This window comes from Rhopalosiphum padi, chromosome 1 (assembly GCF_020882245.1).
Source record: "Rhopalosiphum padi isolate XX-2018 chromosome 1, ASM2088224v1, whole genome shotgun sequence".
In the NCBI taxonomy this organism is placed as follows: Eukaryota; Metazoa; Arthropoda; class Insecta; order Hemiptera; family Aphididae; genus Rhopalosiphum; species Rhopalosiphum padi.
The window spans coordinates 48,204,013-48,230,371 of NC_083597.1; the positions used below are offsets into that span (position 1 = coordinate 48,204,013).

The following is a 26,359-nucleotide window of genomic DNA, read 5'->3' on the forward strand; positions in this document are numbered from 1 at the left end:
TATAAAATGTTCATATTTTTAATTTATTCTTACTTAATCTAGCCAAGTAGGCAAATTCTACGTAGGTATATTCTATAATCTATAGTTCCTATCGTAATATTATTAAATCGCGAAAATTGTAATGCTTTAAATGGGTGATAATATTCAAATATTGCTTTTATAGAATTGGTTTGTGCACCTATGTATGTGTGTTAAATGTGCTTTGTTGTTTATTAATTGTTTACATAAATCGGCTATTGAAAGTCGCGACAAGTTTCTCATTCTATCGATCGTATCGTAAACGGTCATTTCACGAGACGAAATATAAAAACAAGATTTTTCTCGACAGAGGTTGGTCCAAGCATAAGCGACCAAGTAAGCTTTATACTAAACATACAGAAAATACATTAACGTTGTGACGTTTTTTTCCAAATGGTGCCATAAAATTCCCATTATTTTCTCATTTCAAAATCTCATCCCCGGTGTTACAGGCGCCCTGGTTTACGTTTTATTTGTAGATTTTGCACTATGAAAATAAAGCTCATTTTTATAAACCCTCGTGATGAATTTTCATAAATGTTTCTCGTTTCTTTGGTAACTGATTCAAAACCAACACTCAGCTATGTGAGTATCTGCATGCTTTCTAGTATGGTGAATAGATCAGGTGACAGGTATGAATATATTGTATAGAACGATGCCAGTAGGTATATTAAATGGTTTTTTTCAATTTTTTCTATATTCTTCGGAAATTATCGGAAATAAAATATTTTCATAATATTATATTTCTAACCAGTAAAGCAACAGGAACACACTAACCGAAGATTCTTAGGCAACTTCGTAGGACCAGAATTTAATTAATTATGCGATTCACTGAGTTAAAAATGAATCCTATTATTTTATGATTATATACTTATTTATTCATAAAACTATTTCCAAATTTTTGTCAAGGTCTTTTTTGTAAACGTTATTGAAAGTTGGAAAAAAATAACATACCTTGTCATGCTGAAAATTATAAATCTCCCTATTTGTTTAGTTTAATATTGTTATTACTATCTGTATATTCTCTTAGGCAATCTATTTTAAGTACTGATAATTTTACCATTTCATATTTTCCCTTTTTTTTTTTTTTTAAAACGATGAAGTTTGATTATTAATTATGTAGTTATACTTCATAAATATAATCAAGACGACAGCTGAATGTTTTAAACACAATCGTTATTCATTAATTGTTTCTGAAATAAAATTAATCGACAGTTTAATACACTGAAAATAGAAATACCAAACAATGGGTCCAAGTCAAACACATTTCAATGGTTTTATTTTTTCATTCAAATTAAAAAGATAATCAATTAATGTTACCATAATGAATTAATAATTTTAATAGAGTTTATCATTAGTTATTATCCATAAGTATACAAATTGTGTGAGGGAAAAAATTAGGCGTCATGTCGAGCAAAGAGAATTGATTAAATAAGAGTAGATTCATTAAAATTGTTGAATAGTTATTGTAGTTATTAGTAAATATTAGTTATTAGTAATATTACAATTGTAACATGTTATTTTAAAAATACTTCTATGGATTTTGTATTATTAAAATTTACATAATACACCGTGCAATTTTTGTTAAGTAAAATTTAAAAAAGTAATACAGTAGTTCATAAAGCTATAAATTTAAAATATGTATTTCTATTCTAAAAAAATTAATTTACATTAAAAATGAGATAACTATGATAGCATAAAATGTTAAATACAAATGAAATAAATTATAGAACAATAAAGTTATATTATAAACTAAGCATGGTAATAAAAATATTCTACTTACTGCAGAAACAATACTTGGAATTAAAAATTTATTTTTCAAATAAAAAATTGGCTTTCTAGGTATTTGAATAAATGAAAGGTGGGAGTACCACGCTTTATTAATAATTCACTATCACACTAATTATTATTTAATAAAATAGGATATTATGTTCATTTATAAGTTATAAATTATAATAATTTTTAATTTTAAATAAATTTTATAAATAATACGTATCTTATACAAATGTATATAAAACAATAATAAGTGGCATCTAATTAATAATAGTAAAAAAAAGAGAATACTTAATCATTGACAAAGTCATGTTAATATTTAAAAAATTATTTAATTTTTGCAAAATGGTTTTATAGTGGCTAATCACTGATTAAGATACCTACATCATAAATTAAAACAAACAGTGAAAATTCTAAAGCCTATACATTTATTTTGTGCTTATTTATCTACTTGAATCATGTTTTTAAAAATAATTTATTAAATAACACTTTATTTAATTATCTAAAATTATGGAACGAGCAAAAAAATAATGAGGTTAACAGAATAATATAACTAGTTGATTATCGAAACTTGAATAACCAATTTGTAGAATTAAACTCGGAAAATAAATAAATCGCCAAAATAGTTAGGAAAAAAAAAGATTATAAACAACGGAGCAGATGAACAAGTGCGACGAAATAATATTTTGAAAGTAATAAGAAGTGTTTGCGAGTCGATTTCACCAATTAGGATGTTTGATAGAAATATAATATTAGATATGGTCAACAAGACTTGAGAGATTAAAGGAATATTGTGCAAGAAAATAATCATGTGAAGAATAAAGTATATTCAGTCAAGACGGAACTGCACATAGAAAGTATTTTTAAAACATTTAAACCAGAACAGAACAGGCAATGTGTTATTTTGAGCCTTACTGCAAAATATGAAGCTACTAATAAGATTATTTCTAATATTCTAATATTTCTAATGCCTAGTACATTTAATATGTATTATTTCCACATGTTAAATTTATATTTTTAATTGATTATATATTATTGTTTCAGGCATGTAATAGATTATGATAGAACAAACAGCATTACACAACATCTTAACATGGGTAATTGCAGTGATTTTATTTATTTTCCAATCACTCAACTATTTTGTTGCACGGATAAAAAAATACGCAAAACGTGAGTGATTTTGTTTTAATATTTAATTTTAATAATGTTTTAAACCTTATATTGTGACAAAACAGGAGAAAAATAAAAATACATATGTCTAAAACCTCATATAAGCTTCAAGTATTAGTATTACACAGGGTGGTTCGCCGCTTTTTTCCACATTTCCATAGTGTTTTGTGTTTAATATAAATAAAACAAAAATATATTGTCTTATTCAAAACACTATGAAAACCCTTTATTGAATAGAAAATATTCCTAAGCTGTGATATTTTTTTAAATTTTTACAATTACACAAGGTATGGTCATTGGGTTAGGTACTTTCGATAATAATAGTATTTTACACACTAAATTAACCGGGCAAATTTGATTTAGGTAAGCACCAGTTATAGTTTATTATATTTCTTATATATCTAGGATATATAAATATCGATTAAGACTACTATATCTAGTGATATCATAATACTCGTAGTTATAAAACGTTCAATAATAAATTATTTTTATAAGGCATAACTAAATTGCAAAAATTATATGAAATTATGATATGAATTTATTATGTGCGTTCGACGATAAAAGTGGTTAAAAAATGTTACCATCTCGGTCTCTCCCGAATAGCTGATGGAACAAAATTTAAATTTCAATGATAATACTTAATTTTAATATCATCTTTAACTTACCTATAGATAACATTCAAAGTTCTGGTAATCATGCAATTATTATTAGTTTTGGCTTTTTTATAATTCGTTAATTAATATAATATCCTATCAATTAATATTGCTAATTATAAGTTATAAATAATAACAATAATAAAAATCTATGAAATATGTACGTATATTAAATTTTTATTTAAATTAAAATTATAAATATATTTTTTAGAGTTTTATGTTATAATGTTATGTGTATTATACTAGTATCCTTAGTAAATTGTACCTCACTATCTAATAATATCATAATAATTATATAACTACATTTTTAACCTTATTGGGAGGATATTTTAAATATTTTTAACATGAATCTCTTATTGTCCATTGTTATTTTTATCAAATAAAAATATTATTGGTTTATATTCAAAGATTGTATAACATGCAAAATATTAAAATATGTATAAATAACAATAGAACATTTTTTTTATAAGTTATATGTCAAATTTTAAAGTTCTTGTCTGTTGAAATTGAACATATCATTTACACTTTGTGTTAAATATGAAAATTTAAAAAGCCCACGAGGGTAAACACAAATCTGTTATTAAATAACTACATAATATAGCATATGGTCAAACAATATAATACAGTTTTTTTTTGTTTTTTTTTTTTATGTGAGAATAAATTTTATTGTTAAATCACATCCGTTAATAAAAAAAAAAATTCTCAAACCAATAAAAGAGGAATTCAGTTATTAGGAAATGTTTAAAATGTACAAGATTCTGTAGTTGTGTAGGTAGCATTTTGATACACAATAAGTGAACCTTTTTTTTGGTTGTTTTTGTTTGTATATAGACGGACAAAAAAAAACTACTGTTGTGACAACAGATACAACAACATTATCTGAATTGAATCCGAATAATAACAATGCGCCGAAAAATGTTATTGCTGTTCAAGGACTGATCCAAAAACACTTTGACATTCCTCTGGTAAGTTTAAAAAATTAAATAATAAAAAATATTTTATTCACATCCAGTTTTCTTATTTTGTATATCCACTTTAAAATTATTATTTTATTTCATTATTTTAATTATTCTTATGCCTATACATATATATATATATTTATATCTCACATAAACGTGGCTGAATAGTGAATAATATTATATAAATAAGCTATATTTATTTATTTAGAAGTTATTTTAATAAAACTGTATATCTTGTTTAACATAATTATTAGGTTTAATATTTTTAATGTGCTAAAAGGCAATAAACTAGATAAGCGACCAAAATATAAAATAATTGATATAAAATATAGGTAATATATAAATAATGTTTGGATATTTTTTTTTTTTTAATAATAATAATATAACTTGAAAGTAGATTATTAATTTATAAAAATAATATTTTTTTTTTTTAGATAATTGCAGAAGATGAACCAAAAGTGAATGATTTTATTAAAAGTGCTCAATTATTGATATCTAATGATAATTTCAAAGAAAAACAGAAAATAGATCAATTTATGGAGCATTTTGTCGATGACTCTTATGTTGCGCGTGGCCTAGGTTTGATAACTGCAAACGTTGGACGCGAATCAGAATTTTACTTGTACTCAAAATATGATAATAACTTTGAAAACGTCGTTATTAGGCTCAAAGGACGTCACGGCGAAAGTGGTCAAATCATAATATCAGGCCAAGACCCTACAAACCTTATTGAAACAAAATCAATTCCCATAGATTATTTTTATGATGAAGATAGAATCAAAGTTACTTACACACCATTTGCAGAAGGAGTGTATACATTAACACTAGTACGAAATGGTTTATCCATTTGCCGCTCTCCGTACTATATATCGGTAGAAAAAAGCCCGACAAATTCTAGATCTCAAATTCGTTTAGGTACAAAGAAATATAAAATGGTAAGTAAATTTGCTAAGGCCAAGCATGTACCTCTTGAAACATGTGACAGTAATATTCCTGTCATTGAACCTAGTAAACCATCTATTAGTAGAAATATTCTTCCAGCATCGGAAGAAAACTCTATACGAACAGACGTTATGTCTATAGTAACAAAATTTGAATCCAATAGTATACATTTTCAAAAAAAAATTCATAAACATACATCTAATATATCCAAAACAAGTCCAAAAACTAGTTTGATCGATGAAATTTCAATAAATTCGAATATTCAACCAAAAATTGTAACTGGCAATGATCATGATACTAACGTCAATGATTTAAATTCAGCTAGTATTAATTCGATTCCTAAGTCCGCCGAAGAAAAATTTTGGAGTAACATAGATATTTCCAATATAAATAGTAAGAAAAATGATATAAATTCTATAGATGCCAAAAGTAACCTGATGAAGAAGTCCATAATAAAGCTAGATAAATGCACTAGAAATACAAACGATATACCCCGAGTAAAAAATGTATCATTAAATCACCTAGAACCTACAAACAGTGTATTATTGAAGGAAAGTTTAAATTATGAGAATTCACACGATGTAGAAAAACAAAATAAAACGTATGATACAAATGAACTTATTCATGGACAAAACCAAATTGAAACGTTTCTAGATCCAATTACTATAATAGATAAATCCGAAATCAAATGTATAGACAATGAACTATTTACACAAAATGAAGTATCGTGTTTTGATGGTGATAACAAAAAAACTGTAGTTGTAATGGAAAATATTAACGAACTAGAATCGCATCCCAAAGATTCTGCGATTCAACAAATAAGCGATTCGGCACAATACAATATTAATACCCTTTTGGCAAGTATTATAACAAAAATAACTAATTGTGTTTGTGAAAAATGTTCAAAACAAGTATTAAAAATACTATCTGAGATTCCGAGAGATATAAATTTAACATATAAAAACAATTCAAATGAAATCTGTTCAAGCTTAGAAACTCTTCTTGCTCAGCCAATTAGCATTGATATTAATATAGATAACTTATTTGAAAACCCCACAAAACCAGCAAATGAACAAAAAAATGATAATTTATTGACTAAAAGTTCAACAAATATGAAACTAATGGATACAATCGATAAAGACGTAAAATATCATTATCTAAATGAAATCACACAAATAGATAATACTTCTAATGGAGTATACTGTGACATCAATAACACAACTAAAGAATTAATTATTAAAAAAAATAAACTCGATGGTGAAATAAATACAACGAAAAATGATAAATTAACCGATAATTTTTCTATACCCTTCACTGAACACGATATAGATAAACGCAAAACAGTACAACTAGAAAATAAATTGTCTACAAATGAAATAATAAAAAATGAATATTCAATTACTAATGAAGCAAATGTATTAAACTCTCATCAACTAAATAATGCCAACATTTATAAATCAGATGATAAAATGCAAATGCAAATTCAAGATGTGCAAATATCCTTAGAACATAATATGGACTTAATTGAAACACATCAATTTCATGAATACAACAAAAAATTAAATAATATCAATAAAGAAAATGATAAAACTTTAGACAAGAGTGATTTAGTAACAACCAGTTACGAAAAAAAAATTAATACAGAACCATTAAAAGAAGAATTCAAAATTAAGAACGATATCATTCCGGAAAAAAATACAAATAGTCAAAGTTCTCCTATAAATAGCACAGTATTAGCATCGATGGAGGTTGAATTACCGACTTTAAAATACAAATCAGAAGATAATCAACAAGACATAAGCAATATATCCAATATTAATGTTATACTAACTGAAAACCAAAAGTTAATAATTGAAAACTCAATTGAACCGGTATTAAACAATTTCAAAAACAAAATAGTTGAAAAAATTACACAATTATATTTAAATAAAAATATATCAAATACGGAAAACACTTCCATCAATGAAAACGATGATATACAAGAAACACATAGTTTACAAGAAACTAAACTATATAACAACGATGATAATAAAGACACTAAAACTAAATATATTGAAACACTCAAATCTCAGTTAAAAAATCATATTGATAAAAATGAAATATCAAAAATAATATTAGATAAAACAAAAATGGATAATAATCATCTATCTCAATATGTCAAAAATATAATTAAAACAAACATGAATTCAAGTGAAATGCATTCAGAAAAATTGGGTGAAAATAATCCTCAGACACTTGTAAACATAGCAATAAATCACATCAATAACCAACAAACAGACAGCAAATTTAAAATGATGATAATAGAAAACGAAACGCCAAATTTTAAAGTTAAAAAAAACAATAATGAAGATACAGTACAAGACACAGAGATTATGCTAACCAAAACACCGAGTGATATAAAAATTGAAACCATAAAACCAAATATTTCAGAAAAAACTGATGAAGTACAAAAAATAAATGATAAAAACAAAGATGAATCAATAAAATTACAGATTAAGGAAAATGAATTAAGAAAAATAACCAATATAGTTGAAAAAGAAACAATAAATGGAAATGCGGAAAATAATAATAATATGGGTACAACAATAAGCTCAACTAAAAATACAGCAACAAATCAAAAAAAAAAAAAAGAAAGCGAACTTCAAGAGATAAAAAAAATTACAGAAGCTATAGATATAGATGTAGAAAAAGAAAATGATAATAAATTATCACAATTAAACAGAACTAAGGATATTATAGTTGAAAATCTAAATTCAGAAGTCAGAGTATCAAATGCAAATATGGTAAAACAAATCACAGAAAAAGAAATTTCATCAGAATCAACTTCATATAATAATGCGAAAAAGTTAAACATAAAAAGAACTAATACAGAGAAAAAAGAAAATACTAATGAAACATTAGGAAATAATAATGAATCAGTAAAAATATTATCAAACTATCAATTAACAAATGATATATCACATACTGTTAAAGAAGAATTTAAAAAAGAAAAAGATGCTTCACAAAAGTCATTAAACACAAAATATAGACTAAAGACTTTAGAATCAACAGTAAATGAAATGAATTGTAATATACCCGAAAATGAAAATAAAATACCAACTAACACTTCACCTGCAGAAATCGTAAAACTATATAAAGATAAAGCAAATGAACCATCAGCAAAAAATGATACTATTCATGAAACTGAAATAATGCCAGATACGATAATTCATGGATCTGACATAGACTATTCATCATTGAATAAATCATCTATGACACCATTAGTGAAAAAAATTGTGGTAGAATTTGTAACTAAAAAAAATACAACAACTATTGATTCTTTAGCAATTATTGTACACGAACAAATTGAACACAACGATGAAACAACAAAAGACACTAAAATACAAACAAATTCATGGACAGTTATTAAAGAGAAAGAAGTGACTAGAAAAAATAAAACTACTAAATCAAATCCATGTACTAATAACCCAAATATAAACATAGTGGAACAACTAGATGTAGACAATGTAAATGGGGAAAATACTCTGAATCTTACAACTGAGCCAGATATAACAAATAAAAACAATGATATAAAAAATGAAAGAGACCACCCTATTGATATATCAAACACATTTGTAGAAGAAAAGATAGAAAGAGAAGAAATAAACATAAATCCATTATCAGTCGTAACACCGGTGACATCCATAGTGGAATCAAATATAGCAGATGATATAAATGAAACTGAACTGATATCATGTACTGATATCCCAAATGTAAACATAATTGAATCAATGGTTGTGGGAGAAGTAATAGAAGAACACCTTCCGACGATTGGTACAGAGACGGGAATAGTGATAAACAACGATATTAATGAAACTGAAACAAGCTTACCAACTGACACATCCTCTACATCAGGGGAAGCAACAAAAGAAGTACAAGAAATATTCAAAACTCCATTAGAAATTGAATCCCCTGTTATATCTGAAGTAGAATCAAATGTAGTAGAAGTTATAACTGTGAGTGAATTGCAACCATGTACTGATACGTTTAATGTAAACATAGCTGAACCAATTGTTGTGGATGAAGTGATTGATGAACACCTTCCGACGATTGATACAGAGACAGTAAAACTGATAAACAACAATATTAATGAAACAGAAACAAGCTTACCAACGAAGACATCCTCTACATCAGGGGAAGCAACAAAAGAAGTACAAGAAATATTCAAAACTCCATTAGAAATTGAGTCCCCTGTTATATCTGAAGTGGAATCAAATATAGCAGATGATATAAATGAAACTGAACTGATATCATGTACTGATATCCCAAATGTAAACATAATTGAACCAATGGTTGTGGGAGAAGTAATAGAAGAACACCTTCCGACGATTGGTACAGAGACGGGAATAGTGATAAACAACGATATTAATGAAACTGAAACAAGCTTACCAACTGATACATCCTCTACATCAGAGGAAGCAACAAAAGAAGTACAAGAAATATTCAAAACTCCATTAGAAATTGAATCCCCTGTTATATCTGAAGTGGAATCGAATGTAGTAGAAGTTATAACTGAAATTGAATTGTCACCATGTACTGATACGTTTAATGTAAATATAGTTGAACCAATGGTTGTGGATGAAGTGATTGATGAACACCTTCCGACGATTGATACAGAGACAGTAAAACTGATAAACAACAATATTAATGAAACAGAAACAAGCTTACCAACTGACACATCCTCTACATCAGGGGAAGCAACAAAAGAAGTACAAAAAATATTCAAAACTCCATTAGAAATTGAATCCCCTGTTATATCTGAAGTGGAATCAAATATAGCAGATGATATAAATGAAACTGAACTGATATCATGTACTGATATCCCAAATGTAAACATAATTGAACCAATGGTTGTGGGAGAAGTAATAGAAGAACACCTTCCGACGATTGGTACAGAGACGGGAATAGTGATAAACAACGATATTAATGAAACTGAAACAAGCTTACCAACTGATATATCCTCTACATCAGAGGAAGCAACAAAAGAAGTACAAGAAATATTCAAAACTCCATTAGAAATTGAATCCCCTGTTATATCTGAAGTGGAATCGAATGTAGTAGAAGTTATAACTGAAATTGAATTGTCACCATGTACTGATACGTTTAATGTAAATATAGTTGAACCAATGGTTGTGGATGAAGTGATTGATGAACACCTTCCGACGATTGATACAGAGACAGTAAAACTGATAAACAACAATATTAATGAAACAGAAGCAAGCTTACCAACTGACACATCCTCTACATCAGGGGAAGCAACAAAAGAAGTACAAGAAATATTCAAAACTCCATTAGAAATTGAATCCCCTGTTATATCTGAAGTAGAATCAAATATAGTAGAAAATATAACTGAAATTGAATTGCAACCATGTACTGATATCCCAAATGTAAACATAATTGAACCAATGGTTGTGGGAGAAGTACTTGAAGCAAATATTCCCAATATTGAAACAGAGATGGGAAAATTGATAAACAACGATATTAATGAAACAGAAACAAGCTTACCAACGAAGACATCCTCTACATCAGGGGAAGCAACAAAAGAAGTACAAGAAATATTCAAAACTCCATTAGAAATTGAATCCCCTGTTATATCTGAAGTGGAATCAACTGTAGTAGAAGTTATCACTGGGAGTGAATTGCAACCATGTACTGATATCCCAAATGTAAACATAATTGAACCAATGGTTGTGGGAGAAGTACTTGAAGCAAATATTCCCAATATTGAAACAGAGATGGGAAAATTGATAAACAACGATATTAATGAAACTGAAACAAGCTTACCAACTGATACATCCTCTACATCAGAGGAAGCAACAAAAGAAGTACAAGAAATATTCAAAACTCCCTTAGAAATTGAATCCCCTGTTATATCTGAAGTGGAATCGAATGTAGCAGATGATATAAATGAAACTGAACTGATATCATGTACTGATATCCCAAATGTAAACATAATTAAACCAATGGTTGTGGGAGAAGTAATAGAAGAACACCTTCCGACGATTGAAACAGAGACGGGAAAAGTGATAAACAACGATATAAAAGAAACAGAAACAAGCTTACCAACTGATACATCCTCTACATCAGGGGAAGCAACAAAAGAAGTGCAAGAAATATTCAAAGCTGCTTTAGAAATTGAATCCCCTATCACATCTTCAGTGGAATCAAAAGTAGTAGAAGTTATCACTGAGAGTGAATTGTCACCATGTACTGATACGTTTAATGTAAATATAGTTGAACCAATGGTTGTGGATGCAGTAATTGAAGAACACCTTCCGACGATTGAAACAGAGACGGGAAAAGTGATAAACAACGATATAAAAGAAATAGAAGCAAGCTTACCAACTGACACATCCTCTACATCAGGGGAAGCAACAAAAGAAGTACAAGAAATATTCAAAACTCCATTAGAAATTGAATCCCCTGTTATATCTGAAGTAGAATCAAATATATTAGAAAATATAACTGAAATTGAATTGCAACCATGTACTGATATCCCAAATGTAAACATAATTGAACCAATGGTTGTGGGAGAAGTACTTGAAGCAAATATTCCCAATATTGAAACAGAGATGGGAAAATTGATAAACAACGATATTAATGAAACAGAAACAAGCTTACCAACGAAGACATCCTCTACATCAGGGGAAGCAACAAAAGAAGTACAAGAAATATTCAAAACTCCATTAGAAATTGAATCCCCTGTTATATCTGAAGTGGAATCAACTGTAGTAGAAGTTATCACTGGGAGTGAATTGCAACCATGTACTGATATCCCAAATGTAAACATAATTGAACCAATGGTTGTGGGAGAAGTACTTGAAGCAAATATTCCCAATATTGAAACAGAGATGGGAAAATTGATAAACAACGATATTAATGAAACTGAAACAAGCTTACCAACTGATACATCCTCTACATCAGAGGAAGCAACAAAAGAAGTACAAGAAATATTCAAAACTCCCTTAGAAATTGAATCCCCTGTTATATCTGAAGTGGAATCGAATGTAGCAGATGATATAAATGAAACTGAACTGATATCATGTACTGATATCCCAAATGTAAACATAATTAAACCAATGGTTGTGGGAGAAGTAATAGAAGAACACCTTCCGACGATTGAAACAGAGACGGGAAAAGTGATAAACAACGATATAAAAGAAACAGAAACAAGCTTACCAACTGATACATCCTCTACATCAGGGGAAGCAACAAAAGAAGTGCAAGAAATATTCAAAGCTGCTTTAGAAATTGAATCCCCTATCACATCTTCAGTGGAATCAAAAGTAGTAGAAGTTATCACTGAGAGTGAATTGTCACCATGTACTGATACGTTTAATGTAAATATAGTTGAACCAATGGTTGTGGATGCAGTAATTGAAGAACACCTTCCGACGATTGAAACAGAGACGGGAAAAGTGATAAACAACGATATAAAAGAAATAGAAGCAAGCTTACCAACTGACACATCCTCTACATCAGGGGAAGCAACAAAAGAAGTACAAGAAATATTCAAAACTCCATTAGAAATTGAATCCCCTGTTATATCTGAAGTAGAATCAAATATAGTAGAAAATATAACTGAAATTGAATTGCAACCATGTACTGATATCCCAAATGTAAACATAATTGAACCAATGGTTGTGGGAGAAGTACTTGAAGCAAATATTCCCAATATTGAAACAGAGATGGGAAAATTGATAAACAACGATATTAATGAAACAGAAACAAGCTTACCAACGAAGACATCCTCTACATCAGGGGAAGCAACAAAAGAAGTACAAGAAATATTCAAAACTCCATTAGAAATTGAATCCCCTGTTATATCTGAAGTGGAATCAACTGTAGTAGAAGTTATCACTGGGAGTGAATTGCAACCATGTACTGATATCCCAAATGTAAACATAATTGAACCAATGGTTGTGGGAGAAGTACTTGAAGCAAATATTCCCAATATTGAAACAGAGATGGGAAAATTGATAAACAACGATATTAATGAAACTGAAACAAGCTTACCAACTGATACATCCTCTACATCAGAGGAAGCAACAAAAGAAGTACAAGAAATATTCAAAACTCCCTTAGAAATTGAATCCCCTGTTATATCTGAAGTGGAATCGAATGTAGCAGATGATATAAATGAAACTGAACTGATATCATGTACTGATATCCCAAATGTAAACATAATTAAACCAATGGTTGTGGGAGAAGTAATAGAAGAACACCTTCCGACGATTGAAACAGAGACGGGAAAAGTGATAAACAACGATATAAAAGAAACAGAAACAAGCTTACCAACTGATACATCCTCTACATCAGGGGAAGCAACAAAAGAAGTGCAAGAAATATTCAAAGCTGCTTTAGAAATTGAATCCCCTATCACATCTTCAGTGGAATCAAAAGTAGTAGAAGTTATCACTGAGAGTGAATTGTCACCATGTACTGATACGTTTAATGTAAATATAGTTGAACCAATGGTTGTGGATGCAGTAATTGAAGCAAATATTCCCAATATTGAAACAGAGACGGGAAAATTGATAATAAACGATATTATTGAAACAGAATCAAGCTTACCTACCGATACATCCTCTACATCAGTGGAAGCAACAAATGACGTACAAGAAATAATCAAAACTCCCTTACAAAATGAATCCCCCGTCATATTGGTTCAACCAATGGTTGTGGATGAAGTAATTGAAGCAAATATTCCCAGTATTGAAACAGAGACGGGAAAAGTGATAAACAACGATATAAATGAAACAGAAACAAGCTTACCAACTGATACATCCTCTACATCAGGGGAAGCAACAAAAGAAGTACAAGAAATAATCAAAACACCCTTACAAATTGAATTCCCTGTTATATCTGAAGTGGAATCAAATGTAGTAGAAGTTATCACTGAGAGTGAATTGCAACCCGATACTGATATCCCAAATGTAAACATAATTGAACCAATGGTTGTGGGAGAAGTACTTGAAGCAAATATTCCCAGTATTGAAACAGAGACGGGAAAAGTGATAAACAACGATATAAATGAAACAGAAACAAGCTTACCAACTGTTACATCCTCTACATCAGGGGAAGCAACAAAAGAAGTACAAGAAATAATCAAAACTCCCTTACAAAATGAATCCCCTGTTATATCTGAAGTGGAATCAACTGTAGTAGAAGTTATCACTGGGAGTGAATTGCAACCATGTATTGATATCCAAAATGTAAACATAATTGAACCAATGGTTGTGGGAGGAGTAATTGAAGAACACCTTCCGACGATTGGTATAGAGACGGGAATAATGATAAACAACGATATTAATGAAACAAAAACAAGCTTACCAACTGATACATCCTCTACATCAGGGGAAGCAACAAAAGAAGTACAAGAAATATTCAAAGGTGCTTTAGAAATTGAATCCCCTATCACATCTTCAGTGGAATCAAAAGTAGTAGAAGTTATAACTGAAATTGAATTGCAACCATGTACTGATACGTTTAATGTAAACATAGTTGAACCAATTGTTGTGGATGAAGTAATTGAAGAACACCTTCCGACGATTGATACAGAGACAGTAAAATTGATAAACAACGATATTAATGAAACAGAAACAAGCTTACCAACTGATACATCCTCTACATCAGTGGAAGCAACAAAAGAAGTACAAGAAATATTCAAAGCTGCTTTAGAAATTGAATCCCCTATCACATCTTCAGTGGAATCAAAAGTAGTAGAAGTTATAACTGAAACTGAATTATCACCATGTACTGATACGTTTAATGTAAACATAGTTGAACCAATGGTTGTGGATGAAGTAATTGAAGCAAATATTCCCAATATTGAAACAGAGACGAGAAAATTGATAATAAACGACATTATTGAAACAGAAACAAGCTTACCAACTGATACATCCTCTACATCAGGGGAAGCAACAAAAGAAGTACAAGAAATATTCAAAGCTGCTTTAGAAATTGAATCCCCTATCACATCTTCAGTGAAATCAAAAGTAGTAGAAGTTATAACTGAAACTGAATTGTCACCATGTACTGATATACCAAATGTTAATATAGGTGAACCAATAGTTTTGGATGATGTAATTGAAGCACATATTCCAAATATTGAAACAGAAACGGAAAAAGTGATAAACAACGTAATTAATGAAACAGAAACAAGCTTACCGACCGATAGATCCTCTACATCAGAAGAAGAAATAATCAAAACTCATTTACAAATTGAATCCCCAGGTATCACCGTTGAATCAAAAGTAGTAGAAGTTATAACTGGAACTGATTTAATAACATATACTGATATCTCAAATCTAAGCTTAGTAGATAATATGGATGCAGGAAATTTTCCGAATACTGCAGTAATAGAGCTGGATATTAATGTTAAGGAATATGAAACAGTCCACTCCATTTATACACCGTCTACTTTTGTAGAAGGAAATATAGATGTAGAAGAAATAATCAAAGATCCATTATCAATAGATACGTCTGGTATATCTATAGCGATATCAAATGCAATTGAAGATAAAACTGAAACTGAATTGTCACCTTGTGCTGATTCCTTGATTGAAAAAATATTAGAACCAATAGTTCTAGAAGAAGTATTTGAAGTAAATAATCAAAATAGTTCAATAATGACGGTTAAATTGATTAGTAACAATGATAAGGAAAGTGAAACATACCAACCGATTTGTACATCCTCTACATCCGTGGATGAAATGAACAATGTAGAAGAAACAATCTTGACATTGGATACATCTGTAGAACAATCAACGTTAGTAAATGAGGAAAAGTTGAATTTTGCCGATATATTACATAGTAAGCATATAGCACATATCCAGTCTACAAAAATATTCTTAAAAGATCAAACGATTATAGATTTTGAAATAGAAAATAAAAGTCTATTGCCAAATGATGCTTTTCCTGAATCTGTAGAAAAACATGATTTAGATAAAGTTGTAAGAGAAACAGTTCGAGTTAATGTCAAAGAGATTAAAAATACTATAGGTATTGACACACCCACAACATTTGTAGAAGATCAAAAAGTGGAAAGCCATGGTACTGTAATTGAAAATATATTAGCAATTGACACTTCAACTGCATCTGTACAAGAACAGATACAGATAGAAGAAGTTATCAAAGATGAATCCGTGTCTTTAATTAATTTCGCAGTGTCATCCGATGAACAATATGCAGTAGAACATAATGAAATCAAAATTACAGCAATGGTTTCTTCTATTACATCCATGGAAGAACATATAATTGTTAATGCAGAGGATGTAATGGATACTTTTACTGAATCGTTAGATAAAACTGCAGTAGAAAATGGTACACATGATGAAATTTCGACACTAACAGATATTTTATCTGCAGTCACCGATGAACAGATAGACCTAGAAAAAGTTACGAATAGCGAAACTCAAATACTAGTTGATACTTCTATTGCATTTTCAGAAAACCCAATTAAAATAGAGGAATGTACTGAAACAGAAATCACAGCACTTTTTACTTGCGCATCTACATCTGAAGTAGAATCGAATGAGATAGATGTAAATAGTGGAAATAAAACTTCAACACCAATTAATTTGGCCTCAGTTGCAATAGAACAAACGGAATCAGATACGGTAATTGAAATGACATCACCAAATATTAACGTTATAAATAGCAATTCTGAAACAATTTTTATTGATAAAGAAATTAAAACTAAAAATTCAGATAATCCTAAAAATTGTTATTTAAAATTCGGAGAATCGTCTAAGTTTCATTGTTTGAAAAATGAAGATAATTCACAAGGACAATCTTATGGCATTCAAAAATTAGAAATGTCTGTACAACGATTAAAAACATCCAATGATGATTATTATGAAAAAACGTTTGTACAGTTGGAACAAACTGAAAAAATTTCTTCTGTAGATAAAGATAAGGTTGACTGTGAAAATATAAATAATATTGATGATAAATTATACACAGTCAACGAATCCGACTTAAACGCAATATTATGTGCATCTTCTCTCGAAGAAGCACTTACCTTATTGGACTCAAAAATTAAATTTAAATTTAAACATAGGAAATCGTCTAGTAAAGCTAACTCTGCATCATCATTTATTCCTGAAATTCAAACATCTGAGAGTAAAAGTAGTGGTACTAACACAAACTTTACAGACGCTCGAGATTTCTTTAAAGAAATTGAAAAAAAATCTAAAAAATAAAAACATAATGAAATAAAAGTAATATTTTATAAATTAATAGTCATTTAATAATCAGTAAAATTATTATTTTATGACCTGAATAATTAAAATGCCAAAAACATCTAAAATCATAGTGACTTTATTTTTTTTTAAAACTACTCACTATCTTTTCGTTTTAATATTAAACACACTTAAAGTGGACATCAATTTTTTGAATTCTATCAAATTTTTATTCAAACTAATGGTATTTGCCGTTAGTATAACATTCTTCAATGATGGCCAACAAATTAACGACAGCACCGAAGAATTGTGAGCTAGCATATTGTTTGACAAATTTATTGTAATTAGACTGACAAATGGAATATGATAAGCGTGGTATACGATCTCTGAAAAATATTGGTTTGCAATTAAAATAATAAAATTATTTTTAATAAGAATGAAAAAAGTATAAATAAATATTTTTTTACCTTTTGTATCATCATTTTTGTCGTTTTCCATGTCCTCGTTATCCTGGTAAGCTTCTGTTTGATTTTTACCATTTATATAATCAGACTCCTTAAAAAATGTTAAACACAGTGGTAAAGATACAATAACACACATAATTTCTACTTCAATCATTTAAATCTTTACCAATTTACAATATTTATATGTGGACTAGTGTCCGTATTTCAATATAAAGCGTATTTTTTATTTTATCTTTTTTTTACTAATGGTCTCAAAATGTATTCCAAATACATAATTCAAATAATATAACAAATACTTCAAAATTTAAACTCTTATTTTTCATTTTTAGCTTTTCTAAGTTATTTTTAGAACATATTTATACATTTTTTAATATAAATTTAGGTAATTCAAAATATTGTCTCAAGAAATGTTATTAGGCTTTTATATTATGACACTCATAATTTAACAGGTTTAAAAAAGTTTATCGCAAAATTTAATATAATTTAACAAAATCTTAATTTTGTATTCTTATATGTTTGACATAAATAATACTCTCATGATGATATTATTTGTTTATAAAAACTATCATCAATGAGTCATTTCCAATTTTTTCGTCATCATTTTTAATCCGACAATTATTTAACATTCTTAATTATCAAAATGTATATTCAATTGGTTTTTAAAATAAAATAAATTATTATTATTATAATATAACACAGTGGTCAAAAAGAAATTTGGGCTATTTTTAAATCAATATTTGATAGGTTTTTTTTACGACATTTAAATTAGAGCCCTATATACGAAAAGACATTTTCACTAGCATTTTGTTATACGTATAAATGAGCAATTTGTATGAAATGTACGACCAACAAATAAAACAATGTATATTTATATATATATATATATATATATATGTGTGTGTTTTATGCAAATGAAACACGGAAAACGCTAAAGAGTCAAATGCTTCATAAAACATCATCGTAAAGCATAATACAATAAATTGAAAATTTCAACTCCTTATCGAGTCACTCAGTCGTAGACCGAAGTGGTGCTTTCATTATTAATGAAATATCAATATTTCATTATATTACCTATATTATTAATTTTTACTTTTAAATAATAATAAAATAAAAATGATGTAGATATGCCTATCGATTGATAATAAACATAAAACATATGGTTTTGGAAAATTTAATTAAGAATCTAAAATGCCTAGTTATAACTTAAAATAAAGTATAATATGTATATTTATTATAATAACAGTAATAATAATAATAATGCATTTAATATCTCGCCTGTTTCATTACTAAATAGGGTATAAACGATATTCGATTGTTGCTCATGTTCAATACTTGCAAATTGTGCAGTGTCGACAACACATAGAACGTCCTGGGACATGACAGGTAATTGTCGCTCAAGTCTAGTAGTTTAAGCGACAAGAAGCAATGACAATTTGTAATGCTCTCGGGAATAGCCGTCAGATTATTGGCTAACATATAAAGTTGCTCTAGTTTTGACATGATGGACAAGCGATATATGTCGTCTGGATTCAGTTGGTTTTCTGAAACGTCTAAACGAATTAATGTTTCTGCCAAATCACCATCAATTCTGAAGAAAATTTAAATATTATTAGCATGTAAAACGTCGTTTAAATATAAATGATTTTAAAACAATTTAAATACAGCGTCATATCGTTATCAAAATCTGGCGTTAGTCATAACAAAATGCCAAGATTTAGTACAATTCGTTCAAACAAATACATTATGTTAATAACATTTATTCTTTATTTTACGTCCCATCTCACAGTTTTAATTCCACAAAAAAAACTTACTTCTATCTAGAATTATGTCATTATATACAATAATTATCCAGTCTTCTATTTCTTTTCAGATTCATTAAATATGATAACTAAGCGTCACCTAGAGTTCTGATATTAGTATATTATGATATGTATAGATTGTTTTCTATAATCTTACCATTATAATATTGTCTATTATCACTATACTTATTATTAAACATTATTTTCTTTTTATATACTACCTATGCATATTTTTCTTTTATATCTATTTTATTATGTTAATTAACCTAATAGATTTAATTTAAATATACCATCTATTATCACAAATTGGACTTCTACTCGTTTTATTTTAACAAATAAATTATTATTATTATTGTTATTATTATTTAGATTATTTAGATTATTGGTATTGGAATATTACAATTATAAACACTGATAAAAAAATAATAATAAAACGATCAAATACATTACATGTTGAACAATTCTATTTATGAAAAAAATATCACTAAGATAACGTATAAAAAAATCATTCTAATGATGTTAATATTCATCACTGAAAAAGTGATCAAACTTGATAAACCAACATTCGACGAAAGCAATAAAAAAGAAAGCAAGCAAACGCATGCAACTATACGATAACGCGATAAGCGTAGACATCAAATAAGATTATTTTTTTACAAGTTTAACGCGAGTACTTTATAATATATTGTGTACAAAAAAAATTACTGTGATATTTATTATAGGTACAAATGGTACAATATTTTAGATAACAAGCAATCTTTTTTACCTGCTACATTTAAATTTAAATAATATAAAATAAGTCCATGCATATAATTAATATAATATGTTAATATAATTTTATGATGTGAATATAATTGCTCAATATTTTCATCTTCTTGCTTTCCATTGAACATACTTGAACTATTTATAACTCATTTATCTCATCTTTCTCCTATCTTAATTTTAACCAATCCATCACTATTTTGAATATTTAATAGAAATTAATAGCTAAATTTTAAATTATTTATTTAAATTACTAAATTAGATGTATATAATAAAACTACTATAGGTTTTTATGAATATAAAAATGTACTAAACCTGATTTTATAATCTTAGAAATCTCGACGCACTCGATATAGTCGTTAATCGTTACGCTTCCATAATAAAATAGTAGAGTTGACACGTAACGTAACTTGTTACCTAGTCTAACTCACTTCTCTTTAAAAAAAAAAAAATAATAAATCAATATTTAAACATCACATACTATCTGTAAGTACTTTAATCTCTTCGCGTCGATTGGAGTTAAAATATAAACGCAGCCGGTGATAATAATATACAGGCTATAGATTTTGACATGTTTAATCATAAATCGCCATATCAGTTATAGTTCAATGAGCACAAATACATAGTTGTCTAAATCCCCTCAAAAAATGTCCTCATCGTGTTAGAAATATTAGCATGACGTTTTTGTGTATAATTTAGAAAACAAAATCGATAATAATTAAATTATCAAAATTTAAATTAACTACCTATTTAAAATTTAGTTTTAATAATAGGTAATAGTACCTACCGCTAAACTTTTCAGGAGAAAATTGTCGATCAATGACAACATACTTACATACCCAATACTTTAAAAAGAAACCTCCCCGCCTAGAGTATATAGATAATAATATATTGACCTGCGATTGTTTTTTCGTTGGATTTTGCTAAAATTTCGGTATAGTGGCCGTATAAAATTATATAAGTACCTAAGATTTTCACGCTAAAACGCCTAAAACCAACATCTAAAAATATGAAGCAATATTAGTGGTGAGGGGGAAGTGATATCATGTATTTAACTGAACGTCGATCTAAAATTACAAATGCCAAAACTCTACTTAGCCGATATTATAAATTATTATCGTGCGCGTTGCTCACGTGCAGTGGGTCACATCACGTACGGTTTGACGGACTTCAAACGGTTGCGTCGCAAGCTCAACCGCCGAACAGACACGAACGTGTGAAATGACTCGAGTCGCAGTAGATTGTCGTCCGCGTTCACGGTGTTCACCCGGTCGAACGGACTGCCATCGAAACGTTCGCCATCCGCGTGCAAGTATCCACCACCCGAAACGTCCAAGAAACCTTCCGCCGAGCCCGGCCTGACCGTCACGTTCCCGACCGTGAATCTCGTGCTGGCGGTACTGGTACTACTGCAGCTGCGACTCTGCACCGGAAGAAAAAGCGTTTATACACGCGTTTCATGTCCTCACAATATAATACTACTACCTATAATACCCCTCGCAACTCAGAAATCACATCACCACATCGCCTTTTCCGCCACGTGACAATCGATCGTTTTAGAATTTTTAGATCATTGTCTCTGGCCACACCACCCCCTCCCCAGGTCATAGACCGTCTTATAGAAATTATAATAATCTTTCTCCCTTACTTCTCGCGAGAAGCGACTCTAAATTTTATGCTACACGTCTTTAACTGATGCGCGAGTATAATAATTTCAAGATACACTAACTCGTGGGACGCCCTACCCTAGATCCATCTATTATAACACTAAGGTGGTAATTATCTACGAAGTACCGTCGTAATTGACAAAGAAAATTTTTACGATTTAGCAAACCAAAATAAAAATTAGTCTGAGTGTTTGAATAGTTGAACACCGTTGTATTAATACCTACGCATTACTACGCAAAACTATTTTACTGAGAATCGAACTGCACGACGCCACACCACACGATCATCGTCATCGTGACGAGCCTCCACTTCCGAGTGAGTTTATTTGTGGATCACTAATATTTTAATTATGATTATGGGCCCAAAATTATCTTAATCGGAGCTTGCAGAGACCTTTAATTTGTTTTTCCTATTCAATATAGTGAAACATGTAGGTATAAAATTAATGTACGTGTAGTGTCAAAAAATTACATTTATTCAAAGAGTGAATCGCACTGAGGTGTTCAAATCTTTATATCTCTGTATAATCTGTATTTATCGAAATAATATTTTTCATTTTTTGAGGTTGGGAACGGACAAAAAGACGTACTTTATGTATGGACTACAATGTTTGTAAATATTTAAGTTTATTAGTGTCGCCTAATGAGCTTTGATGCCGCAGAATTTGCTTTAAAAAAGAAAAAATAGCTTAAAAAAATATAACACGTCATCCATTACAATGTGGTCAACTTAAAACGACGAGGTAGGTACACTCAAAGTCATATAGAGTACTGCTAAATAACCATCGAATAAACGCGACGAGCCTTTGTAAACGGTGTTAGTAGGTACGTATTAATTCAAAGGCAGTGAAAATATTGACGAACACGTCGATTGAAAGATACGTGGATAATAGTTAGATAATGGAATATAAATCCAGTGAGTTTTAAAAATAATAATACATTATATAACTATATGTACCTATCAAATCTTGTATATTATCAAAATATAAAGTGCTTTTCGGGATTTTATATTTTAAATTTAAACCCGTATAGATAAAAATAATGGACGGAACACCCCTTTTTATATAAGTACTTGACGGGGTTGCAGTCTTTTTTTCGGGAGATAAGGATAATAGTACGCAGCCTCATTACCGCGTGGTAAAGATATGGACAGACAACACGGCGCAGCAGTTTTTACGGTTATGCCCTAACAATGGACACAATGAAATTGTACCCGCAAAGCAATCGCAATTAATCCCGGTGTGATAGATAAGGTCGGATGACCCATCCATTACTTTATTATCTGTGTTCAAGCCGAGGACATTTTCGTGTAACGAATGAGAGACGCGCTGCACCGGAGTTTCATTTTGCGGTACCTATACAATATAATAGGCTACGGTTCCGTCATTACGGCATATTATTATATATTATAGCATGTCTGCATTTACACTATAACAATATTAATTACAGTTATTGTGCTGATCGTGTTTTAATGAGAAAAAAGTCATGCAAACTTTTTAACGACGATAAATCGATAAAACTATAATTTTAAAATATCCAGAAAAAATGGTCATCACAATTAAAATATTTTGAACAAGGATTGGTTCGAATTCATAGATAATATATATATATATATTTTAATTTCATGGTTTATACAAAATTATTAATGTAAACTAAATAGAAAATAAGAACCGTATAAATACGAATACCTGTTTCGAAGATTTATCATTTTCTTTTAGTAAATCTTCGCACGATTCCTTAAGCAACACCCAATGCCCGACTAACGATTTACGTTTATACTCTTCTAATTGGGAACCTGTAATAAAAAACCGATCACGTATGAATTAACCCTAAAGTGAATTTATATACGTTTGAGTACAACGAGTTTATTCCTCGAAAACATAATGTTCTCTATTATACTATTATATGTATTGATTGAAAATTTTTTTCCACGAATGTTACTTTGAATGTATAAAATTAATCGACGTTTACAACGCAAACACGAAAAATCCGTAGTAACCGAAGCCGCCGATCTCGTGTAAAAAACATTATCTACCTACGAACAATATTAATGTCACGTTTCAGCTATGGATTTCTTATACGCTGTAATCTATACTAAATCAGTTTAATAGGTACCTATATATATATACGGCCGTAGTGGTTGAAGTAATTTTTCGGGAAGCTATTTATCTCTTTTCTATGTATTTATGTAAACAAGGTATAGCTGATAGGAGGTAATCGTAATAATAATAATAATATTACATACATAATATTATGAGAACTCGGTGAACATTAAATATACATTAAATATTCCACCCGCGGTCACAGGTATCGCGATAAAAATAAGGTCTCGTTTCGACGTTTCTATATATTAACCGTGCAAACGACATAGCATTTATTTTCGTCAAAACATTTATACATTAATGGTTTATAATGCAAACGCACAATTACATTATATTTATATATTATTATTATTATACTTATTACTCAGTAGTTAGTACTACCTAATATCAGTGGCGTAACTGGGAAAAAATCTAGGGGGGGCAATGTATAATGAATGTAATATATTTATTATTATCAAAACCCCTCCACCCCTCCCCCACGGTTAAAATATATACCTTTAGCTTTCAAAACATTGTCAGGGGGGCAAGAGGGGGCACAATTACGCCACTGCCTAATATTATTATGAATTTATGATATTGTGTACCCGTCTCACAATTTGTAGATTACAATAAACCCTTATTTTATGCATTTCATAGACATTTCATTTTAATTTAGATTCTTGTAATAAAAAAGGGACAAAAGAGACGATGTGGCAAATTTCATTATTATATTTTTTTTGTTATATTATTTTTAGGACAAGGATTTCTATGCAGTAAAAAATTATCAAATTATGCACAAACTATTTTTTTTAAATATTATTTAATATTATTACATGCTATTATTAAATTATGTTTTTTTAGATTTTCAAATGTGAACGACCGGCGATTAAATCGAAGATTTATATTGGCTGAAACTCCTTTCCACATCACACGATGTTGTTGGAGCATATTTAAATTACGTAATTTGTCCCGGATTTTATAGTAATAGTAATATTTTTCTTCCGTTTTTATATTCACCGTTTATAATGTTATACATTTTTAGAAATGTTTTGAATCCCTTATTCTTCTTTAGTATTAAGTCCATTTTCGTTTAGATAGGTAGTATATTTACGATAATTCGACAAATAAACCAATAATTATAAACAGTCGCGGTCCAAGACACGGGCGAACCGGGCAGTCACCTTTAAAATTAAATTTTTTTTTAAATAATAACAGTGTGTAATAATAATACATACATCTACGATAATAAATTGTGTAAAACAATAAAAATGTTATATAAGCTATATTTATAAAAGCGCTTTTTAAAAATTTGCCATCAGGGGGCACCATAATATCTTGGGCGGGCAATCGGCACTGAATATAGACGTTCATTAAATAAATACCATTTAAAATTAACAAGATTCTTATAAATGTATACATATGCAATTATATATCCATTATGTTCAAGATATGCAAAAATATGCAAAAAAAACTGTACTATTTTATCAAGAATAAGCCAAATCGTGGACATATCTGACAAAGTGACAACCAAACAATTTGGATTTAAGGAAAAAAAACATGCAAATGCATAGAAATACTAGCCCTAATTATTATTATTCCATTATAAGAAAACATAATAAAAATACATTTAAACTTAAAATGTTGTGTATGTGCGTGTTGAGTGTACGTTTTGTCTTCTTATAAAATATAAAGGTAGGTACCTAAGATGTAAAAAACATCAACTGTGTTTATACTGTTTGTAGGTACTTGCGTTGGTTTTCTACAATGAGCTTTGTCAAACTGTATAACTATACCTATAGGCTACACATTTTCAACATTTTGTCATTTTTTCTAATGATTCTGTAAGA

At 29.2% G+C, this 26,359-nt stretch overlaps 2 protein-coding genes across 2 annotated transcripts in view; one reads left to right on the forward strand and one right to left on the reverse strand.

Annotated features, from left to right (window-relative positions):
- The window catches only part of LOC132930725 (uncharacterized), a 28,553-nt gene extending 10,336 nt beyond the window's left edge, over positions 1–18,217 (forward strand). The window contains exons 2-4 of the mRNA XM_060996756.1: positions 2,836–2,961; positions 4,446–4,579; positions 5,008–18,217. Of these exons, the coding sequence (XP_060852739.1) occupies positions 2,850–2,961; positions 4,446–4,579; positions 5,008–17,760 (12,999 nt within the window). The 5' untranslated portion in view covers positions 2,836–2,849 and the 3' untranslated portion in view covers positions 17,761–18,217. The remainder of the gene's footprint in view (positions 1–2,835; positions 2,962–4,445; positions 4,580–5,007) is intronic.
- LOC132926028 (protein lap1-like) lies at positions 17,861–22,372 on the reverse strand. The gene is made up of 5 exons (XM_060990380.1): positions 22,259–22,372; positions 21,922–22,187; positions 19,479–19,791; positions 18,207–18,294; positions 17,861–18,125 (listed from the first exon to the last, which is right to left on the reverse strand). The coding sequence occupies exons 1-5, from the start codon at positions 22,370–22,372 to the stop codon at positions 17,902–17,904; spliced, it is 1,005 nt and encodes a 334-aa protein (XP_060846363.1). The 3' UTR covers positions 17,861–17,901.
- Between the last annotated feature and the right edge of the window lie 3,987 nt (positions 22,373–26,359).